Source organism: Myotis daubentonii, chromosome 10, assembly GCF_963259705.1.
Source record: "Myotis daubentonii chromosome 10, mMyoDau2.1, whole genome shotgun sequence".
NCBI classification, from domain to species: Eukaryota; Metazoa; Chordata; class Mammalia; order Chiroptera; family Vespertilionidae; genus Myotis; species Myotis daubentonii.
This window is the reverse complement of record NC_081849.1, coordinates 23,398,320-23,413,843: the sequence shown is the minus strand read 5'-3', so window position 1 is coordinate 23,413,843 and position 15,524 is coordinate 23,398,320. Positions and strand designations below refer to the sequence as shown.

At 48.0% G+C, this 15,524-nt stretch overlaps 1 protein-coding gene across 7 annotated transcripts in view; it reads right to left on the bottom strand.

Annotated features, from left to right (window-relative positions):
• Positions 1 to 3,697: 3,697 nt before the first annotated feature.
• NRF1 (nuclear respiratory factor 1) overlaps positions 3,698 to 15,524 on the bottom strand; it is a 133,629-nt gene continuing 121,802 nt past the window's right edge. For 6 of the 7 annotated variants that reach the window (XM_059711778.1, XM_059711777.1, XM_059711782.1 and 3 more), the window contains one exon: positions 3,698 to 5,663. In XM_059711778.1, the coding sequence (XP_059567761.1) occupies positions 5,500 to 5,663 (164 nt within the window). In that variant the 3' untranslated portion in view covers positions 3,698 to 5,499. The remainder of the gene's footprint in view (positions 5,664 to 15,524) is intronic. The other variant, XM_059711780.1, reaches the window with a different exon arrangement.

The following is a 15,524-nucleotide window of genomic DNA, read 5'->3' as shown; positions in this document are numbered from 1 at the left end:
AATATTAACATTGAACTTTTGCAGGAATTTTTTAGTAATAAGAATGTGTGGAGTGGATGTTTTCCATTCTCCAAATTTTCAGGGAAACTAGGGTCACTCATCTGATGACATGTATTGAGAGCCTGCTGTATGCAAGTTCCTGTGTGTGTGCATATGACAAAAAGGCCCAGCCACTGGGAAGATGCTCTGGGTATGGCAAGTCCTTCGCAAGGACCATGGATGGCACCACACTTACCACTGGGAGAGGCTGCACATGCTGCTCAGCGCTCACCTGGAGGTTATCCGATATAATAAAAGCCTAGGTGGTGGCATGTGCGACGTCATCACAAGATGGCCGCCACAAGAGGGTTGGCAGGGGAGGGCAGTCGGGGTGACCAGGCCTGCAGGGGAGAGCATTTGGGGGTGATCAGGCTGGCAGGGGAGCGGTTAGGGGGCGATCAGGCTGGCAGGCAGGTGAGTGGGTAGGAGCCAGTAGTCCCATGGGGATCGGGCCTCCACTGGCAGTCGGACATCCCCCAAGGGGTCCCAGATTAGAGTGCAGGCTGGGCTGAGGGACACTCCCCATGCACGAATTTCATGCACTGGGCCTCTAGTTTTAAAAATGAGACTCTAGACGCACGGCTTGTTTTCTGTTGCCTGCCCCTTGCATGGTTGGCACAGAGAGCAGAGCTTCTAGAGACAGACAGCCAGTTCCCACACCAATAAAATGGAATCTAACAGGGCTGTGGAGAAGGTTAGAAATAAAGGTGTAAAGTATTTTGCAGAGCAGCCATTTAGTAATTGGTAATTATTCATAACTATTTGTTTCCTAAAGGGTAGGTAAATTCAAAACAAATTTGAGTTGACACCCAGGTGGGTTAATTTGCACCAACAATTTTATTCACACGTGCATTACATTTGGGGGGAGGGCAGATTCTAGCCTTTTCCACTAAGTAGTAAATAAGCCAGTGAAACCTCTGGACAGGGCGGGGCTGCAGGCCTGTGCCTGCCAGGCTGCTCTGGGCAAGCCCCAGGCTCAGGGGGTGCAGGTTTGCCCTCTGCTGATACTATCCCTGCCCCTTCCCCTACCCGCTACCACTCAACTCAGCAGAAACACACTCCAAGGCAGTTTTGACAAATGTTTGCTAATGGCCCAGCGGTTCTCAAGAGGGAGGAACTCAAGTTCAAAGTGGGTTGAGGATGCACTCAGGGCCCAGCAGACCCAGGAGTGGAATGGCGGGTGGAAAGGCCTTTCTCCAGCTATTTCAGAGGCAAGTCCTTCAGTCACATCTCCCCCGGGACTGCCTCCACCACCCCGAGCAGATCTTCCCCGGGAGCTGCCAACCTGGAGCCAGTGGCAGGGGCCAGCGGGGAAGCAGGGCGGGGCCCTTGACTGGCATCTGAGCATCAGCTGTGCTGAGGCCACAGCCTGGCTTGAGCTGATGACCTGGGCGGCCCACAGCCCTTTGAGATTGAGGGGAGAGGAGAAATGTGAGCCCTTCTTCCTCACCCCACGCAGCCTCTGCTCCAAATCATTGTCAGTGTCTCCCTGTTGAATGTTGGTGCCGACACCAAAGGGACCCACCAGGGTCTTGGTACAAATCCGCCACACCCTCAGCTGAGGCTCCAGGGGCATTGGAGAGGAGGGGAGGGGAATGGCTGCGGACAGGGAGGAAGGTGGGTGCCGAGGTGCAGGCCCGCTTCCACATTAGAAATGCTGGACACGAGCCTCACTGGGGCCTGAGTGAGGGGAGGGCACCCCGGCAGCCTGAGCTACAGGCGAGCTCCCCCTCTTCCTTGACTTTCCGGCTCCCTCGGCTCACCCACTGAATTTGGGTCACTCTAGCAGCCACCAGCATCGCCAATGGGCTTCTCAGATGTGGGACTTAGAGCTAAAAGTCCGTAGCCCAGTCTCTTGGTTTCTGTGAAAACCAGATCCTTGTCCTTGGCCCAGATGCTACACTTAACGAAGACCCCTAATATGAGATAACAACTCATCCTCTACAGCACTTGGTTCAGATGGGGTCTCACCACACGGGGCTGCAGGGATCTGTTCACAGCAACGTCTCCCCTTCTCATCTTGTTTCTCAAGGGCAATGGCCATGCTTTATCCACTTGGCACATGACAGCATTCAGGATGAACCAAACTTACCCACGGGCCAGACCTGGTCTACAGCTGGGCTTTATTTTGCTTGCAGAATAGCTAAAGGATTTTTTATTGTTGCAATTAGGAGATTCATTCCTAAGTCTGGACTCATTGGCTTCTCTGGAAAATTTTGAAGATGGGGCTCCCTGGTCCACATTCCTCCCGCACTCAGTAGGCTGTCCTCTTTGGACACATGCTCCCCACCTGCCTGTCTCCATCATGCCTTTCCTCTCACACCTGAACCACTTCCACTTCGTGCACTGATGTCACCTACCTGGTCCCTGTGGGCAGCAGAGTTAGCAGCTCCTTTGGTAACGGGCAGTAATGGAAGCCGAGGTCTCCACCAGGCTCACCAGGCTCCACACATGCTTGTTGAAAAGGCGTCTGGGTCGTGCCAGGCCAACAGGATGTATGGTGTATCGTAAGGCCCCTCTGAGAAGGCGTTCCCATAAGGAGGTACTGCAGGCAACCCAGCTGTTCGTGGGTGGCCAATGGCAGTGATGTTTGGTTGGTTTGGCTACAATCAATCCTCGTTCTCTGGTCCGTCCTCCTGGTTGAAAATAGGTGACGATGTGCCACTTGTGCAAGGGGAAGAGGTGGCACTGGCTTTATCAAGCCACTGTCATCCAGGAAAACACCTGGTGACTTCCCCATTCAAATATTCCAATAATCATGACCTGGACACTGACCCAAATATCCAACACCAAAAATAAAGGAGTGGTGGAGGTGGCCAGGAGGCATCATTCCAGGCTGAGGCATAGAGTGGCACAAGCTTGGAAGTGCAAAACCATTCTGGGGGGAAGGGAGGTAGGAGGGCCTGAAGCTGGGGATGAGGCAGGAGGGACGTTAAAGCAGTGACTGTGAGAGAACCCAGGATACCCACTGCAACACTGACCACTCCCGTGGGGAGAGCCCACGTGCACAGGCACTGTCACCCATCCTGACTTAAAAAATGTTTTATTGGCCTCGGTTTGGCTCAGTGGATAGAGCGTCGGCCTGTGGACTCAAGGGTCCCAGGTTTGATTCTGGTCAAGGGCATGTACCTTGGTTGCGGGCACATCCCCGGTGGAGAGTGTGCAGGAGGCAGCTGATCGATGTTTCTAACTCTCTATCCCTCTTCCTTCCTCTCTGTAAGAAAACCAATAAAATATATTTTAAAAAATGTTTTATTAATTTTTGAAAGAGAGATTTGCTCCACTTACTTATGCATTCATTAGTTGATTCTTGTACGTGCCCTGACCGGGCATCGAACCTGCAACCTTGGTGTATGGGGATGATGCTCTAACCAACTGAACTACCCAGCCAGGGCTGCACCCATCCTGACGTTTAATATGGAATGCAATAAACCCCTAGAAAAAGGACTCCAGCATTGAGTTTCTCAAACCGCCTTTAGGATTCTTCAAACTAGATGCTCCTGCCCAGGTCAGCATTGCATAGAACTGAGTTAATGGAGCTGCTCTGGTGACGTAAACGGGCAGGAGATCCTGGCACGCTCCTTACAGAGCTCCACACGCACCTTTTACATAGCAGAGCAAGCCACCCCAAGGCTCCTAGAGAGATGAACAGTCCCACTTCCTGTTGCCAATTTTTGACTATTTATTGAATGAGGCAGTAATAGACAGAATGGAAAACAACACAGAATCCATGCTCTGCTACTTGGGTTTTGCTTTTCTTCTTCTTCTTGGCAATTTCTCAAACTAGTAGGAGGTTATTTCACCACAAAGGATCATGGACTTTAAAGTCCCTGGACAGCTACACAATGGCGGTAAAAAATAATAATTATAAAAATAACAAATTATAGAACTAGACTGTTTATATGTAAATTTCCCTTCCCTCCCCCCATTACGTACAGAAAAAAACATACAAAGAACATTGGATAATTTTATATAAAACAAGCAAATACAAGAATCTGAAACTTTTCTCAAAGGCTGAGCAAGACAGGAATAATTTTTTAATGTTTCGTTAAAAAAACACATTAAATACACTATCACACGGGGGGGGGGGGGCGGGAGGAGGGGGAAGAGTTGTCCCTGTACTCGAGGAGCGGAGATTTGGCCTGTCGAAAAGTCAGGTGAATGTAGCCCCTGGCGACGCAGGGCTTGCAGCTGAGAAACCCGACTTGAAGAGTTAGAGACCCAGGGGCACCGAGAGGAGGCAGCTGTGCGGGGCTGGGCCCACCAGGACGCGAGGTCCCTTCTGAGGGCCTGATCCCGGAGCTCGGGAAACACCCGTCCTTTCTTTTCCCTTCTGATGCCCCAGCCCGGCGTGATGGCCAGCCTTCCCGGCAGGTTCCCGTCGGCTCCCACCTCCTCTCTGCAGAGCTACCGAGTGAGAGGAAGTAGAAAACTGCTTCCACTGGTGAACCCTGTGTTTTTCTCTCCCTCCTTCCTTCCCCTTCCAACCCTCCCGTTCTCTCCCCCTCCACACACCCACACACACAATGCGCACACACTCCTCAAACCCTTAATACTTCTGTTACCTTCAGTTCATGTACATGACCACTTCAGGACTGACCTTAAACCCAGAGCAGTATTTTAACAGTCATTTGATCAAGAGGTTTCCTGCGAAGAGGTGATGGGAGGTGGAGGAAACCTTGTTCCTGCCTGGGAGCTTGAAGGACATTCACCGGCCTGCGGCAAGGTCAGCACCTGGGCCAGCCCGAGGAGCGGCTCAGCTGCCTGGCCATGGGGCCCCTGGACCTTGCAAGCACAATTTCTGGAACCCCCCAGTTCTGGAACTTCCTTCCTCAGGTGAGTCCAGCAGGGAGAGTTCTGGGTGGCCACTGGGAGGCAGCTTTGGTGAAGGCCATGGTCACCTCCACCTGAGTTTGTCAGTAGCTCAACGCATGACCCTGGTATGAACAAAAATCAGTGACTGTGTCCGGCCACGTACCCTACACCCACTAAACTGGGTGAATTATTTTCTTCCACAGCGCACCTTAATTTCATACAGATAATTCCATGCGGGTTTCATATATATATATATATATGTATGTATATATATATGTACACATATATACTTTATATATATGTAAATGTGTATATCCATATGTACACATATACATATATTCACATTCGCACATACACACACATAAGTATACACACAAGTTTTTGCAGAAAGAAGTCCTGCCACAATTTGGCTTTTTAGGGACAGTGAAACTGACAGCACAGTGTCTTCCTCCACCAATCCCAGAAAATCGAGTGGTGCTTTAAAAAATGCAATTCCAAAATCCGCTGCCTTTCTTCCTTTTTTAAAAAAGGGTTAACAATACTTTTCTTCCAAAGTCGAGAGACTTAATTCCATTTGATTGCACCTCTGCAATGTGTAAAAATTCTGAAGTAGACTAGAAAACGATGCCATGATGTGGCCGCATGTCACTGTTCCAACGTCACCACTTCCACAGCCTGGCCGTCCATGGTGACTGTGCTGTCTGCTATCCTGGTGGTCACAGGGGCCATGGCCACCTGCACCGGCCCGTTGCCTTGGGCGAGGCTGGTTACCACAGTCTGGTACATGCTCACCGGGATCTGGACCAGGCCTGGGGAGAGAAGGGGAGACTGTTGGTGATCGGGCTCAGCTTCAGATGCTGGCTGGACGGGGCAACCAGCTCCATTCCTCAGGGAATCTCGCATACCCACTTCCACACACAATGACACCCCCTCTTTGCCCCATTTTAATTCTTTAAAACAGATAATCAGGAAAGAAAAGTTAGGAGAAATTGTGGAAACATGTCTCAGAGCATGGCCTCCCCAACTAGCCAAGAGATGACGCCCCTGCCTCCAACTTTAGGAAGCGTAGCCCATCCCTGTCCCTGCCCAGGAGCTGTAAGGACAGTCACCTGCCTGAGCAAGTGACTAAACCCCTTCCCACAAGCCCACCCCTCTGCTGCCTTAGTCGCCCTCTAGGAAAGGCCTCTATTCATTGTCTGATATTCTGCTACACTAACTTCGTCAGCCCTCTTTCTGCCTATGTTCAAATTTTTCTCAGCTTGACAAAACATTTCCCTCAATCCTATCCTGGCTCTGGCCACTGTCACTCCACTTAGAGTCAGCTTATTTAAAAAAAAAAAAGCAGAGAAAAAAAAAAAGCCTAGGTCATAAGTTTTCTGATTTTAGATTTCACAGACCAGTAAAATTTTAAAATACATTTTGGGGTCAACTTAAAAAAAAGAAAGACCCCTAACTACCTCCTCATATTCCATTACTTCATAGCAGAAAGGAAGAAGCATGTGATCTCAGAAGAGGGCAGTCCTTCCTAAGAAGGGAAAGCTGGTCATTTTATATGACATTAAAAAAAGGATTTCCATTAAACAAAGCAGAATAAATGCATGCATCAAACTCCTCTTCCTCCTAAAACTAAAATTATAGTGAAGGGGGCAAAGGATAGAAATGAGGGAGGTCAACATATGGTTGGAAGACTCAAAGCAAGTATCAAGTGATTCTGCCTCATCAGAGAAGTGAAAACTGCAACTCCAGTGTCCACAGAGGGCTCAGGACAGGGACCCAGCTCCTGCAGAAACAGGGGAAGAGGCAAAAACAGGGAATAGCGGAAAGTTTGCATTCAACCAACTGGACCAGTAGGCCACACCACACCAGCCCTGCTGTTGACAGGACATCGGAGTTCACCTGCATTGAGGAAATGACCTGGAGAGGCCAAGAAAAGACTTGTTGTGATGTTTGGCAGGTGGACCGGTGGGTAGGTGGACGGGGGAGGAGAGGAGACAATGACAAACCTGGCTGCTGCTGTAATACTTACCCCAAGGACTCCTGGCCCCTAGCTCTGCCCTGCACACCCTGACAATCAGCCTCTCAGGTCTCACTCTTAAGGAACAGAGAGAGAGCAGGGACAATGTGGGGAGCAGCAGAAAACAATGCCCCCAAATCTAGTATCTTCAAAGAGAGAAGATGTTTGTATCATAAAAATGAGATGCTTTTATTAAAAAGGAATATGGGAAAATTTTTAAGTAAAAAAATCAAATAGATGATATACATTCCAAAAAATTATATGAAGATAAAGTCAAGGAAATCTTCCAGAGAGTAGAAAAGATTAAAAGATGGAAAGTAGGAGAGAAAATATGAGACTTAAGAGGGTCAATCTCTGATAACAGAGTTCCAGAGAGACTAGAAAAAAACAGAAGGTAAGAAATTATCAGACAGCATGTAAGTAAATACCTGTAACTGAAACACGAGTTCCAGCCTGACCACGCCCACTAGATGCTCAACACAACAGATGCAAAGATTCCCAAAGATGGCAGAAAGAAAAAGGAGTCTTCTACAAAGATCTGGGAACATAAATAATATTGTGGGACTTCTCAGAAGCGGGCCAAGAATGCCTTCGGATGTCGGAGAGGAAAAGGTTCTTAGTCCAGAATTCTATAGCCAGTTCATGAAAAATGGTAACTATGTTAATGAAGGATGGGGCAGAATGAAGACATCCTCAAAACTGGCCACCTGCACACCTTCTTGGGACGCTCTCAAGGATGCACAGAAAACTAAGGAGTGGCCACAGGATCTAGGAAACAGAGAACCCACAAATTGTAACGAGCTCTGGGGTGAGGGCTATGCAGCAAATTTGAGAGAACAGAGGGGGAAATGGCATGACCACACATCCACCCCAGTGTATCATGACCATTGCTTTCATCTTCTCTTCTGGTCAAAACAGGCAAAGTTAATGAAATAACCCAAAACATGCAGTAGTGAGGCCAGTGTGCAATCCTCTGAAGAACCCACACTGGCAAATAGCAACCACACCAGAAGGAAAGATCACTTTCATTTCACTGCTCTTGCTGCCAGGCTCGATTCAGTTAAAAAAGCTTCAAACTTGGGGACTAAGTCACACACTTTACAAACACAGTGACTACTGTGAGCTGGGGGCTCCTCCTAACCGTGAGCAACCAGGGTCTGGGCTGGGGTGGAGAACATACAGAATTACCAGTTAAATCTCTTTCACCCTGTTTTTTTCCCCCTTCCCCCTGGTTTATGACATATTTGGGTTTCCTCCGATGTGGGTCCATGTCCAACATGTTAACACAGGTTGAGTATCATGGAAGATTTGCCCTAGAATAAAAGGGAGAAAGGTTCAACGCAGATTACAGGTACTGCTATTCCCAGACGATCTTTTGAACACAACATGATCTTGTTGTCCTCTTCCACAATTCTTCAGTGGCCCATGGGATATAAAGTCCAAATCCCGATGCAAGCATTTGAACCCTTCATGTCAGCCCCAGTGGTCCAGTCCGCCTGGTGATCCACCAGCCTTTACACCCAGCCAGGCGAACTACCTGATTATGGATCTCCACACACACCTCCACACAGGAGCGCCGTTACTGCGGCCTCAACTAGCTACCCTCTGCTTGTTCTGTGAATGGGCTCCTATTCTTCCTTCAACAGCCAGTTCTCCGTCCGGGCGCCTCTTCTGGGCTCCCACAGCGCCCTGTACTGGACTCCACGGAGGAATGGTCCTATTCATTATTGCTGTTTGCATGTCTTGTCTCCAAGGAGCCTCTCAATTCCTGCGGGAGGGATGGAGTCTCCATCTGTGAGTCTCTAGCGATCGGCAGGAGAGCAGTAAATGTTTCCAACACTCACGATGAAACCTGCCTTCTGAGGGGTCACAGGTGTCTGTCCTTGAGACTGAGCGATCGAACTGGATGAGTCTTGGGGTGACTAGGCTGTTTTAGAATGGGAGCTCCCGGCCCAGAAACAGCATATTATTCAGCACCCATCCAAACAGAACCACTTTTAAAGATTTCATCTCCTGTACTTTACCCCACAATCAGGGAAGAAATAAATTTGGCCTCTACACCTGGGTGATGAAATGACTTGCATACAGAGCTATCTCGAGAGGGAATAACTGGTAAAGGCAACTACATATCTGAAAAGCTTTTCAGAGAGAGAAATGCCATATATAAGGTAATTTCATAACCTCAAATGTCTTGAAATCCCAATTCCATTATCTTCTACAGGCAGTTTCAGTCCATCGCTACCTTAAATAAATGCATTACTACCTCACTGTGGGGATTTTAGAATCAGTCTCTCTCCTCCCTCACACTCCCCTCCCCAAAGCCACTGTGACATGGATTAGATTAAATCGTCTCAGTGTCTCTGACCTAGCAGCCTTTATGTCCATGGCGAGGGAGGGGGAGGGGACTGGAAGCTTGGAAACCCAGCAGGTACTAAATCGCCGGCTGCCCTTGGAAGAGATGATTAAATGCTGAGGTACAGTCATCCGGCTGGGATTGTCCCGGCATCTGCTCAGTCTGGCCCTGATTAGCCCTAATCTAGAAGGCGTGTGTTAATCTGAGCTTGCATTCTGGGTCATTTCAATTAACCAAGCAACAGGAAACCCTTCACATTCTACTTTAAGGGCTTGAAGTCCTTCCTTTTGTTTTTCAGTGAGACTTTGTACAATCTGAGTAATAAGACTCTTGACATTTGTAGAGCACTTTTCAAAGCTTTCCGACACCCACTGCACATCATCTGATTTCTGCTGAGACCCTGCAGAAGCAGGCAGGCAGGCGTTCTGCCCTCTCACAGATGACAGGCGAGCTCCTCTGGCAGACCCATGGACCTACACAAAGGCCTGTACTTCAAGTCTCCCAATCTCTAGTGCCCGAATCTTCAAAGCTATAAGAAACCTGAGTTCACTCAGTTTAGTAAATCCAGTCCCCTTTCTTTTTCTTTAAATGCAAAAGTAAACAGATAAAAGGTTTAAAGCAAAAACACACAGACCGAGAGAGACCGAGTGGTTATTTCTCTTGGGAGTCTCTCCATGCGATGGAATGCCCAAGCATGGCGCACTGGGGCCAGCAGGGGCTCATGCTGCCTCTCCTCTCAGGCTTCTAGGTAAGCTTTATACAACTGGCCAAATGGAACGAGAGGCCAAAGGTGACTCAGGAACTTCAAGTCCCACCCAGCACAAGGATTTCCTTGTCAAACAGCAGTCAGAACAAAATCCCTGGAGGAACTGCTGGCTCGGGGATCGCATTTCCCTGTAAAAGACGATGAGACCTGCTCTAGTTTTCTACCAATTGGGTATCACTGTTGAGCCCAAGTGGTCAAACATACTCCCCTCACTCTTCTCCTACCTCAGCAAGTGGCAATGACATCTTTCCAGGTGCTCTGGCCAAAAACCTTGAAGGCAAGTCATCAGCAAATCCTGTCCACTTCCTTCAAATACAGACAAGAATCCAACCACTTTGCTGCCACCCTAGGCCCACTCCTACCGCCTCCTGCCTGGGCTACGCTCAGCTTGTCATCCTGCTTCAGCTCTTGCTCCACTGCAGTCTACTCTCCGCACAGCGTCAGAGAGAGGCCTAAATTCCCACACGAGGTCATGGATATGGGGTCATGTTCTGAAAATTCAGACCATTTACTCACGGTAAGTGGCGTTGCTCTGTAATCTGCCAACAGGAGGCCACGGGTTTTGTGTGGCCTGTCTCTGCTGGTGGCACCGCCGGGGAGAGTGTAGTGCACCACGGGCACCGAGGAGTAACTTTTAGAGTCACAGCCTTGCACACTCATGAAGTGACTACTCTATTCCTGCCCCCTCCCGAGGTAATGCGCTTCATCGCTTACCTGCTGTATAATGGCACACACACACTTACACACACACATACTTTTGGTGGCTCTCCACTAAGGGAAAAATAAAGTCCAAACAGCTAACAGTTGAGGGATTACACCGCCTTTCCCACAAATTCCCTGCATATCCCTTCATTACAACCATATCTGTCGCCTCAGTGTACCCTCACCACCACGTGTTTGCGCAGACAGGTCCCTCAGCCCAGTCATCCCGCGCCAATGTAAGTCCTGCTCTAACAAGTCCCACTTCTTTCATGGGTTTACCTCAGACATAACAGCCCACTGGGCTCCCTCTCTCCTGTGATGTCAATGCCTTCACCATTCATTTGGCATCAGCTCTGTGCTAACCTGTCTCCAAGTAGTTATTGTTTATTTTCTGTATAAATCTGCTTACTTAAGGTTGTTGGCGAGACACTATCTTTGAATACTGAGCAACTTGAACATAACAGATGCTCCTGAATGAAGTGGGATTTCTCCACAGTATTCTTCAGGTCCTGCAGCCAAATGCGGTTCGGTTGTCCAGGTGCATTTTGTGGGAGGTAAAATAGGCTCTTTTATTGCCATTAAAGGCTTCCCCGTCAGAAAGACCTCCATGTGCATCCTGGCCCGGCCACGGACAGGCTCTGAGCCTCACTTTCCTCATATGTAAAACAGTAAATACTTATTTCACAGGCTTGCTGGGAACTGGATGTGCCGACCTAAAGTCCGGGACAGTGCCTGGCACCCAGTAGGTACCTGGTAAATGTCAGTTGCTTTTCAAAGATGACTTGGAGTAAGGGGTTTGAGGAAGTCTGGCTGGGGACACAGATGTTAGACTGAAGTTCTCAGGAAGCAGGAAGAAAAGCAGAGACCCACAGATCTCCTTTCAGCAGCAACGTGCTCCTGCCAGGAAGCACATCACTCCCCGAGGCCTTCAAAGATGTAAAGATTAGAGATAAAAGGCATGAAATCAGGGCAGATGGACTGGCGGGCAGCATCCCCTCTGAAATGCAGTGATGGCCAGAACTGGCACTGACACGGCATCGGGACACATGAGGTAGCTGCCGATCCAGTGCCCTGGTGAATAAGTAATCTGGACTAAACCACTAATCAATGTTAAGGATATGAAATATATGATCAGGGCCAGTATGACGATGCCATCACTCTGATAAATTTCTAAAGCCCTTTAGAAACTCATAACAGGCTCAAGCCCAGCAGAGCACAGAGCTGCAGGCCTTGTCAGGGTCACCCGGAACCACAGACTGCCCCCTCCTCCGCCCCCGACAAGATAGAGCAGGACAGACGGCCCGAGGAAGAATGGGCCTTTCATTTGCCCTCACAATCCGGGAAGCCTTTGGGAATTGTTGTTTGCTGTAACTGAATCTTCCAGCCCAAAGGCCTTCCAAGTTGGTCATGGAAATATCTTTAGTTAGAAGAAAAATATTGATGGTTGTTAGAGAAAAATTAGAGAGCTAAACAAATTATCAACGAAACATAGCAGTTGGTAGAAGAGAAGTAATTCTTAAAATCCAAAGGCTTTAAAATTTCTAATAGCCCTGACTGGTTTGGCTCAGTGGATAGAGCGTTGGCCTGCAGACTCAAGGGTCCCAGGTTCGATCCCGGTCAAGGGCATGTACCTTGGTTGCGGGCACATCCCCAGTGGGGAGTGTGCAGGAGGCAGCTGATCGATGTTTCTCTCTCATCGATGTTTCTGACTCTATATCCCTCTCCGTTCCTCTCTGTAAAAGTCAATAAAATATATTTTAAAAAAAATTTCTAATGGAATGCCTTCTGTGGTCTATGGACATGAAAGCTAAGTATATGTCTCAGGTACACATTGGCTTAAATGGGGAGCCAGAAGACTGTGTGACTGGAAAGAATGGAAATAAGTAAGAAATGAAACCATGTGTTACCTAAGTAACTTCTGGAATTTTTAAAGAGCCATCAAGGGCATCAACAGGTGTCTCTAGGGGTGGCAGGCAAGAGGGAAGTCCTTTTAAAAAGTTTATTTGTGCCCTAGCTGGTTTGGCTCAATGGATAGAATGTCGGCCTGAGGACTGAAGGGTCCCAGGTTCGATTCCGGCCAAGGGCACATGCCTGGGTTGTGGGCTTGATCCCCAGTAGGGAGCGTGCAGGAAGCAGCCAATCAATGATTCTCTCTCATCATTGATATTTCTCTCTCTCTCTTTCCCTCCTCTCCCTTCCTCTCTAAGATCAATAAAAAATATTAAAAAAAAAATAAAAATAAAAAAGTTTATTTGCAGGCTTGAAAAAATTTCACATCAGTGACTGACATCTAAGGGCAACCACTGTTACAGGAAAACACAGGCATGGTACGTGCTGGTACAGAAATGGGAGAACATCAGGTTAAGAAGTAGTCCAGGAGGCAAGCGGCAGGTGAAGAGGCTGAGAGTAACAAACAAGAACAGATGGAGAGAGGACAGACACAGGGCAAGAAAAAGGTCATGAAAAGAATGTCCGTATCGAATGAAAAGGAGATCCAGGTAACCCTCAGAATGGTAAGACCAGGGGAAACAGAGAAAGCATTGCTCTCCCAGTGGTTCTGTTTCTGTTATATTAGCTGCTTCTGGGACATTTAATCTTCCTTTTCCGTGTTTCCTAAGTCTATGGCTTCTGGGTGCATTTAAGGGATTTATGGATTAAAATATGTATTACACCTGGCAAGTACTGCATATCCTCATGAAGCCAACAGCAGCCTCACAGGTGCCTTGGTCAACAAGCACTTCTCCGCATCCACGGTTTTCCCTGCATTTGCTAGACAATAGGAAGCCTCCCGGGGAAAAACTACTTTCTGGCATAACTTTTGTAGCAGTGACTTTGTCTGGGTAGGACAGTGTCACTGTATCCTTTGCCTGATTTTGCAGGCCACCAGCAAACTCCTCTTGCCCCCACCCCATGAGCCAAATGTTAAAAACGAATTTACTTTTATTACAAAACATATTTTGGAGGTAGAAATTATTTCCTCTTGAAATTATCACATGCCTAGGAACATTAATGGAATCGAGGTTGGGGGCTTTGGTGTTCAGAACCACTGTGGTTCCTTATCCTGCGGACTCAGCTCCTAATGTGGGGCTGACCCAGCTGACCCCAAGGCCTGCTGAGGACCCGACCACGAGGGCTAGAACCTGAAGTGGCAGGAGAGAGGAACGGTCACCGAAGGCTGGTGGAACATGCATGTGCTCGGAGGGACATCTGATCCGACTGTACGGAGAAGGGCAGGAGGTGCTTAGTAAATTCCCAGGAGAAACCATTGGGAAGAAGGGCGAGAACAACACTCAAGGGCTCCAAAGTCTATGTACCAGTGGGCAGGGTATGGGCAATATGTGAGGTTTGGATATTTTTAAACAGAAAGTGGAGCCAAAATCACAGAAACCTCAGGAGAAAGTCACCAAGCCATCTGAGTTTACAACAGTCAGGTAGAAATGAATACCGGGAATTATCCAGAGTTAGGAGCAGAGATTCATTTTCTGTTATTATTTTCAAATTTTTTTACTGTAGAGAATTTCAAATAGGCACAAAAGGAGAGACTAGTACAAGAAACACCCCCACCCCACCTCCAGTGCCCACCATCTAGCCCTTGCCTCTTCTAAACAGGGTTAGACTGAGGCAAAGAAACTTCCAGAGATGTTCTGATTTTCTACCCCTTCACACAGCACAACCTGTAGAGTACCGTTTAGAAAAAGTGCACCAGACTTTCTATGAGCACTCAGGGCAGAATTCAGCTTGCTTAGGCAGTGAGACCCTGCAGACAGCTGACTGGAAGGTGGAAATAAACGGACAGTTCCAGGGTTTGGTCTTCACAGAGAAAGAAATGGATCTCAAAAAACTGCATTCTGTTTAGGTATTTATCTTGCTTTCTTATCTGGGCTGTATTTAGTATAAGCACATTGTTAATGGGGACAAGTTCTTTTTTTATTTATTTCCCAGAGCTTTCCCAGCTTTATTAAAGCATAACTGACAAATAGGAATTGGGTGAAACTTGTTTTGATATATGTATATACTGTGAAATGATCAGTACATCCAAGCTAATTAACATATTCATCACCTCACATAGTTAGCATTTCTATTTCTCCTTCTTTGTGTGTGGTGAGAACAATGAAGAGCGACCCTTTTAGCAAGTTTCAAGTACAGAGCACAGTTTTTAACCAGTGTCCATGCTGCGTATTAGGTCCCCAGAACTTACACATCCGACATCACTGAAACTGGTCCAAAGAACTGTCACCGTGCCTGCAAAGCGGTGCATGGATTTAAATGAAGGCGACAAGACTTGTGGTAATCAGTCAGAGGGATGCCACAGGAATTCAGGTGAGAACAGAAAGGACTAGGTATGAAGAGGAAAGAAGGGTCTCACAATCAGGATGTAGAATCAACTGGGCAGCCTGACATAACAGAGCCCTGACCCATGCCTCTGGGTCCGTGTCATTAATCCCTCCTCTAACTTACTGGGCTGCCCTCTGCACACGGTGGCCCTTCTGGGTTGACTGGCCTGCTAGATAACCCTTCTTGGCCTCGGGTCACCCTAGGTTGGGATCCATGAAGGCAGAGTTGCTCCACCCTCGGGAGAATTCTAGCTAAAAAAGGCAGAAGGAGTAACACCAGAGAATCACCACTTTATCACTCTTACCGATATAATGGATCTATACGAAATCATTAATGGTTACTGAGACCATTGGTGACCCGCAGGGTGTAGCACCCGGAGGGGCAGCCTCTCAGTTACCCCACCTCCAGCTGCTTCCTTCTGTCTCTAAAAAGAAGGAAGCCTCAGTCAGCACCCACTCGCGATGGGCACAACCTGCTCTACAGACGCCTGACAACAACAC